The following is a 12,031-nucleotide window of genomic DNA, read 5'->3' as shown; positions in this document are numbered from 1 at the left end:
CTCCTGACCTCTTGATCCTCCTGTCTCGGCCTTCCAAAGCGCTGGGACTGCAGGGGTGAGCCACTGCGCCCTGCTGGCATGTATAATTTTTATTTTATTTTTATTTTTGAGACAGTCTTGCTCTGTTGCCCATGCTGGAGTACAGTAGCACAATCTTGGCTCACTGCACACTTTGCCTCTTGGGCTCACGTGATTCTCCCACCACGGCCTCCTGGGTAGCTGGGACCACAGGCGCATGTCACCATACCTGGTTAATTTTTTGTAGAAATGGGTTTCGCCATAGTCTGAAACTCCTGGACTCAAGCGATCCCCACACTTGGCCTCCCGAAGTGTGGAATTATGGGCGTGAGCCACCACACTGGACCATAATATTTTTTGAAGATAGAAAGGCTATATGTCCACTATTTTTGTTTTTAATTTAAAATTTTATTAATAAAAATTGTATGCATTTAAGGTGTGATGTTTTGATATACATACAAATACTGAAATGTGCATATATATCAAAAGCTAATTAACATAATCATCTCATATAGCTATCTTTTTTTGTGTGGCGAGAACACCTAAGATCTGCTCTCTTAGGCCAGGCACAGTGGCTCATGCCTGTAATCCCAGCGCTTTGGGAGGCCGAGGCGGACGGATCACGAGGTCAGGAGATCGAGACCATCCTGGTTAACACGGTGAAGCCCCATCTCTACTAAAAAATACGAAAAACTATCTGGGCGTGGTGGTGGGCACCTGTAGTCCCAGCTACTCAGGAGGCTGAGGCAGGAGAATGGCGTGAACCCGGGAGGTGGAGGTTGCAATGAGCTGAGATTGAGCCACTGCACTCCAGCCTGGGCCACAGGCAAGACTCTGTCTCAAAAAAAAGATCTATTCTCTTAGCAAATTCAAGTTTACACACACACACTCTCTCTCTCTCTCTCTCTATATATATATACACACACACACACAGGCACACATATATATATAAAAATTTTAGAATTTAGCAGTTGGACTTACTAAGGTTATCTGTTCATAATTCTCCAAAATGTAACTTATTTTTTACTTAAGAAAAATCTTTACTTTCTTTAATTTTTTATTTTTTGAGACACGGTCTCACTGTGTATCCCAGGCTGGAGGGCAGTGGTGTGATCATGGCTCATTATAGCCTGGACCTCCTAGGCTCAGTCTATCCTCCTGCCTCAGCTTCCTGAGTAGCTGGGACTACAGGCATGTGCCACCATGCCTGGCTATTTTTTATATTATTTGTAGAGACTGGGTCTCGCTATATTGCCCAAGCTGTTCTTGAACTCCTGGACTTAAGCAGTCTGCCTTGGCCTCCCAAAGTGTTGGGATTATGGGTATGAGCCACCATGCCCAGCCTTGACTGACTGTCTATCTATCTGTCTGTCTATTTATTTATGTATTTAGAGATGGAGTCTCGCTCTGTAGCCCAGGCTGGAATGCAATGGCATGATCTCAGCTCACTGCAGCCTCTGCCTCCTGGGTTCAAGTGATTCTTCTGCCTCAGCCTCCCGAGTAGCTGGGATTACAGGTGCCCACCACCTTGCCTGGCTAATTTTTGTGTTTTTAGTAGAGACAGGGTTTCACCATGTTGGCCAGGCTGGTCTTGAACTCCTGACCTCAGGTGATCCACCTGCCTCGGCCTCCCAAAGTGCTAGGATTACAGACATGAGCCACTGCACCCGGCCAGGCACATGAATGTTTAAAGAACCAGCCTTTCCCATGACAATGTTAATAGTGACAACAAAAAAACCTGTGTTACTGAATTACGAACTTTAAGTATAAAAACTAGAAGGAAGTAAAAGTACTGGTGCTTGATTTTTATTTTGTTTACTAATCTCACAAAGTTATTGGAAATGTGATTGATATTCTTGAGCTGAAGCCTCTTTTTTTTTGGAGACAAGATCTCACTCTGTTGCCTAGGCTGGAGTGCAGTGGTGTGATCATGGCTTGCTGCAACCTCCAACTCCTGGGCTCAAGGTGTCCTCTTGCCTCAGCCTCCCAAGTGAGCTGAAATCTTTTAACTTTCTGGCTGGCAGTGAAGGCCCGAGAATTATAGAGCAAGATTAGTTAGATTTGAATAGTGTTTTTTAGGTTATATAATCACTTTGCTTGCATAATGGTTTTACTTACTGTTATTCTGAATTTTTTGTTTGTTTTTTGTTTCTTTGAGACAGGGTCTCATTCTGTCACCTAGGCTGGAGTGCAGTGGTGTGATATCGGCTGACTGCAATCTCTGCCTCCCAGCCTCAAGCATCCTCCCACCTCAGCCTCCGGAGTAGCTGGAATTACAGGCGTGCACCACCACACCTGGCTAATTTCTGTATTTCCTGTAGCAACAGGGTTTTGCCATGTTGCCCAGGCTGGTCTTGGACTCCTGGGCTCAAGTGATTCTCCTGCCTCAGCCTCTCAGAATGTTGGGATTACAGGCCTGAGCCATTGCACCCAGCCTGAATGTTTTCATTTTACCTCCATAACCATACTGTGAAGGATATGTGTTAATTATGTATTCATCAGAAAGTCTAGAATATTTTATATTTGTGTGTGTATATATATGTTTACAACAAGAAAACTTCTAGTTTCATGTGATGTACATAAAACCTTGATTCAGACAGATTACTATCCATCAGGAGTTGACAACCCAAGGATTATGAGCTATCCTGGAATAGGAGATGATTTTGAGTGTTAGTGTTGGATTACTTACTAGAAAAAATGTGAGGTAGGTAAAGGTTATCTCTGCTGTCCTTTCACCACTTCTCTTTTCCTTTCTGTTTCTAACTCCTAGATCTTTCTTTCTTATAGCTGCTAAAGCATTTGCCAATAATATTTAAATGCCATTCTTTTCATGTTCTTATTTTTTAAAAAGATCTTTAAGATACTCATTGAGATTAGCCAAAGGGCTGATAGCCATTTTTAGATACTGGTGCCTGTGGTGTCAGGAGAGGTGTCTTGAGGAGAGGAGAAAATTTTTCTATCACTTCCCATCCTTTTGCTCATCAATCACCTGGAACAGATAGTTCCTGAAGGTGTTACTGACAGTGCTTCTATAGCTGGGAGCCAAACAGCAACTTAGGGATCAGTTGCCACTCTTTCCCTATTATCATTGAGAGAACAAATAAATGTAGAGCTCACCCAAGATCCTTGGTATAATTAGAACCTCAAAAATAGAAGACATACTAGTCATTTTGTAGAAATAAATGCAAAAGGAAAATCTCGCAGTATGTATATGTTTATTATAAAAGTTGCCTGTGTTTGTGGTCAGTTTTTAGAATAGTTTTGATCTCTCATTTTCCAAAATAAGGGTTACTTCATTAATGACACAACTGTTTGAAAAAAAAAGTGTTTTTTAAAATTTTTGTTTTCTCTTTGTCTAACTAGATGTGATGCTGATCCTTCAGCCTTAGCCAACTATGTTGTAGCACTGGTCAAGAAGGACAAACCTGAGAAAGAATTAAAAGCCTTTTGTGCTGATCAACTTGATGTCTTTTTACAAAAAGGTAATTATTATGGGCCTTCAATCAAGTATTGAAGTAAAGATTTTAAATTTAAAACTCCCTGAAAAGTCTTGGAGATATAAGCTTGATAGGAAAGAAAGTAGTCAGAGTCCTTTGAATACTTGAATATACCCATTCATACTTAATTATTTATCATGTTTTGTTAGAACTGGTTTTTTCCCTTTTCTTCTTTGCTGCTTTCCTCTATTAAGGCAATGGCAGCTCTAATGCTTTTTAGATGATTAGGTCTTTTGCAGCTTTTGACGAAGCCTACTTGATGATTGAGGAATAACAGTTTAAGGATAATGAAGCTACTTATTCTTGCTTTTCATTAAGATGATGAGCTCATCAGTTTTTTTCCCCCCCTTGGATGGGGCTTCTTAATATCCAAGAAGAGATGTGCATGATCCTCTTCTCTTTGTGCCTTTAACTTTTCATCTTACCAAATCCGTTTCCATGGTCTACAGATCTTCCTCAAGGTTTCCCCTGTTGCCTCTGACCTTATCTCCTATCATTCCCCCTCACTTGTTCCACTCTAGCCACATTTACCACCTATTTTTTGAATTATGGCAAACATGTTCCCAACTCAGGCCCTTTGAACTCATTTTACCCTTGCCTGAAACATGGATTCTTCCCTCGCTTCTTTCTGGTCTCTTCAAACGTCATCTTCTCAAAGCAGTTTCCCCTGAGTGCTCTACATACAGTGTAGTATAGTATACTCCATGCCTCCATCCACTCTCCTCCTTCCAACCCTGTTTTATTACTTTTTTATTTATTTATTTTTATATCTGTGTATTTTTATTTTTGTAGTGTTGGGGTCTCACTTTGTTGCCCAGTTTGATCCTTGAACTTCTTGCCTCAAGCAACTGCCCCACCTTGGCATCCCAAAGTGCTGGGATTACAAGGCATGAGCCCCTGTGCCTGACTCCTGTTTTGTTGTTTTCATGGCACTTGTCACCACCTGTCATAGGTTTATTTCCCTGTTTATCTGTCTCTCTACCCTTTGTTTGCCTTTCATTTGGTTGAGAGTGGAGACTTGGAACCTACAGTACTTGGTACATGGAAGATGTTCAGTAAATATTGTTGAATGGGCCAGGCGTGGTGACTCATGCCTGTAATCCCAGCACTTTGCGAGGCCCAGGCGGGCAGATCATGAGGTCAAGAGATTGAGACCATCCTGGCCAGCATGGTGAAACCCTGTCTCTACTAAAAATACAGAAATTTGCAGGGCGTGGTGGTGCATGCCTGTAGTCTCAGCTACTCGGGAGGCTGAGGCAGGAGAATTGCTTGAACCCAGGAGGCAGAGGTTGCCTTGAGCTGAGATCGCGCCACTGCACTCCAGCTTGGGCGACTGAACGAGACTCCGACTCAAAAAAAAAAAAAAAAAATATATATATATATATATATGTTTATCAGTTGATTTAGCTATTGGTGATGAGAAGATATCATTTAAAATAAGTATTTACTGTGAAAGAGAAAAGTAAGTATGGCTTCTCAATCTAAAACATAGGATTACATATTTTTTCATGCATTTTACAGCTCTTTTTGTAGAAACAAAACAATACTGACAGAATTTCTTCCCAGTATAACAACTATTTAATTTCCTCCCCAGTACAGATGTTTTCTTTTCTAAATGTGTTAACTTACATTACTTAATTTACGTTAAAGATGAATCTTGTGAAATGCAGAACCATGATAAAAGAGAAAGCAAAACATGGTAAAGATATTTGGGGTAAAAGGCCAAATTAATGTTTAGACGTCTAAGAATTCTTTGTTATAAAAAGTTAGAAAGGATTAGCCGGGCGCCGTGGCTTATGCCTGTAATCCCAGCGCTTTGGGAGGCTGAGGCGGGCAGATCACGAGGTCAGGAGATCGAGACCATCCTGGCTAACATGGTGAAACCCCATCTTTACTAAAAAAAAATACAGAAAAATTAGCCAGGAGTGGTGATGGTTGCCTGTAGTCCCAGCTACTTGGGAGGCCTGGGTGACACAGCAAGACTCCATCTCAAAAAAAGTTAGAAAGGATTTTAGTAATTTTAAAAAATTACATAAGTAATATGTATGAGAAGGAACTATACACTACATTTTTAAAAGGATAAGAAAATAAGTAACCATAAATTTGCCACCAGAGATAAATTTATATCACTGTTATCAGCTTGTATATGTCTTTCTAGACTAGCACTGTCCAATAGAACTTTGTGCATATGGTCTACATCTGTACTTTACATTTCAATAGCCATTAGCCACATGTGGCTATTGAGCACTTGATAATCTGGTTAATAGGCCAGAGAAATTGATTTTTTTTTTTTTTTTTTTTTGAGACAGAGTTTCGCTCTTGTTGCCCAGGCTGGAGTGCAGTGCTGCAATTTCAGCTCACTGAAACCTCTACCTCTTGTGCTCAAGCAATTCTCCTGCCTCAGCCTCTTGAGTAGCTGGAGTTACAGGCACGCGCCACCACACCTGGCTAATTTTTGTATTTTTAGTAGACAGAGTTTCACCATGTTGGCCACACTCCTGGCCTCAAGTGATCCACCCGCCTTGGCCTCCCAAAATGTTGGGATTACAGGCATGAGCCACTGCGTCTGACCAGAAATTGATTTTTAAATTTAATTTTAATTAATTTAAACTCAAATTTAAAGAGCTACATGTGACTAGTGGCTACTATATTGGACAGTGCAACTGTAGAATTATGTCTATGTTTATATTGCATCTTAAAATAGTATTAAGTGAGCATACTCTTTTATAATGATATATAATGTTTTAAAAATTTAATAGTGTACCTTGAATATTGTTTTTATTTTTTATTTTTAATTTTTTCCAAACTTTGGTTTCCCAAAGAATATTGTTTAATAGTAGATGTTTGTCTTTGCTTTTTACAAATTGAGCTATGTGTCTTTCAGATTACAAAAGATAATAACGTGTTATAAATTGTTTTAAAAAATAATTATAAGTGAAAGTATTCTTATTATAGAGGCTTTGAAGGGTCTGATTATCTTAAGTTTATATGTAATAGTTAATGAGAGCTAACAGTTTTATAATCATGGAAAAATGCTTACTACACAAATCAGTAGTATAAAGAAATTTATAAGAAGATACTTTTCTATAGAAAAGATAACATTTTAGAAATAGGTTTTATGTAAAAGATGTAATAATTGAAATGTAAGCAGAGTTTGTGTTGTGCTTTTAATATGCTCTTTGGCTGTTCCTTAGGGTAGGACCAATCAAAGTTAATTAGATTTGGTTTTAATAAGGCATAGGCCAGACGTGGTGGCTCATGCCTGTAATCCCAGCACTTTGGGAGGCCGAGGCAGGCAGATCACCTGAGGTCAGGAGTTCGAGACCAGCTTGGCCAACATGGTAAAACCCCGTCTCCACTAAAAATACAAAAATTAGCCGGGCGTGGTGGCACATGCCTGTAATCCTACCTACTCAGGAGGCTGAGGCAGGAGAATCACTTGAACTCAGGAGGATTGAAGCTGAGATTGCACCACTGCACTCCAGCCTGAGCAACAGAGCAAGACTCTGTCTCAAAAAAAAAAAAAGGCAGTATAAATATTTGACATTAATACTTTTAGTAAATTCATCTGGTTCTCCCATTCAGTTGTCTGAGAAAGTTTCAAACAGAGCACCCTTTAAGTAAAACACAAAAAGTTAGTTTTGTATCATTTTCATATCAATAAATATTTAACTGATTTAAAACAATTTTCAGTTAAGTTTTTTGAGTTGGCAGTGCCTTTAATCCAACAATAAGAGGTATACCGTAAAAGTCTTCTACTCTTTTACGTCCACCGCGTTCCCACCTACAGTACACAATTTTGTCAGTTTTTATTTTATTTCAGTTTCTTTATGCAGATGGATAGAAACACATATAAATATATACTCTTAAATCTTCGAGATCAGGTATTATTAGTATTCTTTCTTTTTATAGCTGTCGTGTACTCTATTGTATAGATATCCCATAGTTTATTTAACTAGTCTCTTATTCATGGAAATTTGAGTTGTGTCTGATCTTTTGCTATTACATACTCCAACAAATAATCTTATATATTATTTTGCAAGTAGGTCAGAAGGATTTTAAAACCTGGAAGTGGGATTCTCTTCCATAAGGTAGGACTCATTTTTAGTCCTACCAGCAGTATACAAGATGCCCTGTTTTCCTAAGCTTTGCTGACAATGTGTTGTCAAATTTTTGTTTTTTGTTTGCACAATATGTAAATGTTATTTCTTCTCCTTAGAAACTTCAGGTTTTGTGGACAAACTGTTTGAAAGTCTCTATACTAAGAACTACCTTCCACCTTTGGAACCAGTTAAGCCTGAGCCAAAACCACTAGTCCAAGAAAAAGAAGACATTAAAGAAGAGGTAATGCAAATTTTTTCTCCTGCTCTTGGGGGCCTCTTAGATTCTGTCACCAGTATCCTTAGTTGGAAGTTGAGCCTTTTAAAAGTAATTGCGTATTGATTCAAGTTTCCGGATTTTAGGCATGGTACAGATTATTCATCAGGATTTCGTAGTTGCTTGGACTGAAGAGTTGGAAAAGTTTCAGATAGCTTGTTTAGAGATCCAAGAAATATTTTAGCAATATTGAGGAAGTCAGAGAAATCTTATCTAGTGACTTTTAGAAAAAGAAAACTTGGTTAAATATAGAGAGATTGACTGAAAGTGAACTGTTAACAAATCCTCAAGAGAAATCATTAGGTAACACATTTTCATGTGTATGGAGAAACCAGTTACACTTTTTGATTATATAGAGTTTTAAAAAATAGTTAATTTAATTGTGAACATCACTGTCAATATTGGAAAGAAGACTTTAGAAATGTTTTTATAATATTGAAGTATAAAAACATGGTTATAGATGGTAACCTAATTGTTTGAGCCAAGAAGGAAATTTTACAGAGTTCTTTGTACTTCCTTTTATATACAGACAATATAGCATAGAAAAATGTGGATTCTGTAATCAGGTTGTGTGAGTTATAATAACAACTCTACAAGTTCACTTCTCTGTCTCACTCTGATATCAGTAAAATGAGGATCAGAGTAGTGCCTATGGAGGATTAGGTGAGATTATGTGTGTGTGTATATATGGTTTCTAGTCCAGTGCCTGGCACATAAATGTTGATTATCATGCAGAAATATTTCCTAATTTTTTTTTATTACATTTATTCTGAAGGTAAAATGAATTTTTAATTTAGAAATAATTTTAAACTTAAATAAAAATTACAAGAGGCCGGGTATGGTGGCTCATGCCTGTAATCCCAGTGCTTTGGGAGGCCTAGGTGGGCAAATCACCTGAGGTCAGAAGTTTGAGATCAGCCTGGCCAACATGGGAAGCCCTGCCTCTACTAAAAATACAAAATATTAGTTGGGCATGGTGGCAGGCATCTGTAATCCCAGTTACTTGGGAGGCTGAGGCAGGAGAATCACTTGAACTGGGGCGGCAGAGGTTGCAGTGAGCCGAGATTGTGCTGTTGCACTCCAGCCTGGGCAACAAGAGCAAAACTCTGCCTCAGAAAAAAGAAAAAAAAAAAAATTACAAGAATAGTATCCAAAACACCCATATGACATCTATCTAGATAAACTTTTTTTTTTTTGGTAGAGATGGAGTCTCTTTATGTTGCCCAGGTTGGTCTCAGACTCCCACCTCTGCCTCCCAAAGCTCTGGGTTTATAGGTGTTCTAGATATATTTACTGAAACTTTGCCCCATCTGCTCTCTTTAAATATCCATATGATTTTTTTCTTAGTCATTTGAGTAGTAAGTCACATACTTCATGTCTTTTCACCCCTAAGTAGAGTACTTCAGTGTGTATTTCCTACAAATAAGTAATATTCTCTTAGGTAACTTATGATACTGCGATCAAGTTCAGTAAATTTAACATCCGTATAGTATTTTAATGTATTATCTGTATTCAGTTTTATCAGTTTACCAGGCAATGTCCTTTTTTTATTTCCGTTTAAAAAAGTTTGTTGTTGTTGTTAAAGAGACAGAGTTTCACTATGTTGCCAAGGCTCGTCTTGAACTCCTGAGCTTAAGCGATCCTCCTGCCTTGGCCTCCCAAAGTGCTGGGAGTACAGGCATGAGCCACTGCACCTGGTCCCAAGTGTTTCTTTTTTATAGCATGTTCTTTTCCTCTCCATTTTCAGGATTGATTCTAAGGATTAGGTATCGTTTAGTTATTTCCAATTCATTTTTAAATGCTAGGCTGATTGACCTGATCCAACATTAAAAGAAAAAAATGTGGCTATATTTAATTAAGATCAACTGAGAATGCTGTCTGTTTTTTTTTTTTTATATATATATCATGCCCTGTAATTATCTCATCAAGTTCTCTCAAAATTGGAGAGGCTTGTTTAATGTGTCTTCAAGTACTGGAAATAGGAAGAAACCTTTCTGGTTTTTTGTTTGTTTGTTTGTTGTTTTTTTTTTTTTGAGACAGTCTCACTCCATCGCCCAAGGTTAGAGTGCAGTGGTGCCGTCTCAGCTCACTGCAGCTTCCACCTCCTGGGTTCAAGCGATTCTCCTGCCTCAGCCTCCCAAGTAGCTGGGATTACAGGCATGTGCCACCATGCCTGGCTAATTTTTGTATTTTTAGTAGAGACAGAGTTTCACCATATTGACCAGGCTGGTCTTGAACTCCTGACCTCGTGATCCACCTGCCTCGGCCTCCCAAAGTGCTGGGATTACAGGGGTGAGCCACCGTGCCTGGCTACCTTTCGGTTTTTTTTTTTTAGACAGAATCTCATTCTGTCGCCCAGGGTGGAGTGCGGTGTTGTGATCTCGGCCCATTGCAACCTCTACCTTCCAGGTTCCGGCAATTATTCTGCTTCAGCCTCCTGGGTAGCTGGGATGATAAGCCCTGCCACCACTCCTGCCTAATTTATATGTGTGTGTGTGTGTGTGTGTGTGTGTGTGTTTTTTTTTTTTAGTAGAGATGGGGTTTCACCAAGTTGGCCAGGCTGGTCTTAAACTCCTGACCTCAAGTGACCTGCTTGCCTCGGCCTCCCAAAGTGCTGGGATTATAGGCATGAGCCACTCCGCCAGGGCTGGAAGAAATCTTTCTTGAGAACTTTCACAGAAATTTTTCTTTGGTACATTATAGTATATACTTTTTGGTCTATGGTATAGATTATGTTTTTTATAAGTTAAAATTTTTTGTGACGTTTTTTACAGTCATTGAATTTCAGTGGTATAGATGTATCTGTTTGAGAGGCAGCTGATTTGAATATAAGAGAAAATTTGCATTATCTTGAGTTTATTGATTTATTTTTTTGAGATGGAGTTTCATTCTTGTTGACCAGGCTGGAGTGCAATGGTGCAGTCTCGGCTCACTGCCACCTCCACCTCCTGGATTCATGCAATTCTCTTGCCTCAGCCTCCCAAGTAGCTGGGATTACAGGTGTCTACCACCACTCCCGGCTAATTTTTTTGTATTTTTAGTAGAGACGGAGTTTCACCATGTTGGCCAGGCTGGTCTTGAACACCTGACCTCAGGTGATTCACCTGCCTTGGCCTCCCAAAGTGCTGGGATTACAGTTGTGAGCCACTGCACCCAGCCTATCTTGAGTTTTGAAAGAACAGTTAAAAAACAAAACAAAACTGTTATACTGTCTTATTTGTGTCTTTGTAGATACAATTTTGAGAATTGTGAAAAATGGATAATACCAGTTTCTGCGTAGAGCTACCCCAAATGACAACTTTCTGGCACTTCTCATTTTCTGGGTTTTATACATAACTTAATTGCAATTACTGAAATAAATTATAGTTCATTTAATAGTGCATAAACATAATTGTTTATAGTATTTCTGTTAGATAATAGAGTAGGAAAGGAGTCTGAGGTGGCACACATCTTTGGTTAATTGTCTTTTTCTGGTCTGTGCTTAGTTGCTCTAACAGGGTATAGAGAAGCAAATCTAGGGATTACCCATTTTAACTTTCTTCCTTGGTCTTTGGCTATATTGGGTTCCATTAGTGGTTTTCTGGTTAGACTATTGATCACCAGGGTAAAAGAATTTGGATCATTGGCACCAACTCATCCTGCTTCTGGAAAAACAACGTGGTAGACATGTGCCATGATTAATGAAGCACACTGCCTTCATTCCTCTTTTCTTTATCTCATCTTTTTCCTTAAATTTTATTTTGTGAAGAAATTCAATCATTTGTCCTGTAGAGTTTTTACTGTCTGGATTTTGCTGTTTGCATCCCAGTGGAATAATACATCCTCTGTATTTCCTGTGAATTAGGATAGAGAATGATTTTTAAATGTAGTCTAGTGACTGTGTAGTGATTTTGCTGCCATATGGTTGCCATATTGTGGCTGCCATTTTATGTTGCCTGAATTTTATTAAATTATCTCCTAAGTCCATTCACTCACTTCCCGATTTGTGTATTTGTCAGTGAGATTCTCCATAGATGGGTATTTAACTCTTGCAAATTACTTTATTTCACCTTTCTCTAGTAAAGACTGTATATTTGGTTTGAGATAAACTTGGTTCAAGTACAATAATAAAAATCACTGGTTTTCTGGGAGGCAGAGGT

The 12,031-nt window shown here is 38.8% G+C and overlaps 2 protein-coding genes across 3 annotated transcripts in view; one reads left to right on the top strand and one right to left on the bottom strand.

Annotated features, from left to right (window-relative positions):
- The window catches only part of PRELID2 (PRELI domain containing 2), a 1,077,378-nt gene that overhangs the window by 456,909 nt on the left and 608,438 nt on the right, over positions 1-12,031 (bottom strand). The gene's annotated exons all lie outside the window — the stretch shown is intronic.
- RBM27 (RNA binding motif protein 27) overlaps positions 1-12,031 on the top strand; it is an 86,990-nt gene that overhangs the window by 11,801 nt on the left and 63,158 nt on the right. For both annotated transcript variants that reach the window (XM_050793992.1, XM_050793993.1), the window contains exons 2-3: positions 3,382-3,500; positions 7,735-7,859. In XM_050793992.1, coding sequence (XP_050649949.1) covers positions 3,382-3,500; positions 7,735-7,859 — 244 coding nt within the window. The remainder of the gene's footprint in view (positions 1-3,381; positions 3,501-7,734; positions 7,860-12,031) is intronic.

Source organism: Macaca thibetana, chromosome 6, assembly GCF_024542745.1.
Source record: "Macaca thibetana thibetana isolate TM-01 chromosome 6, ASM2454274v1, whole genome shotgun sequence".
Taxonomy (NCBI): Eukaryota; Metazoa; Chordata; class Mammalia; order Primates; family Cercopithecidae; genus Macaca; species Macaca thibetana.
Note: the sequence above shows the minus strand (reverse complement) of the source record. Positions and strands in the feature narration are given on the sequence as shown.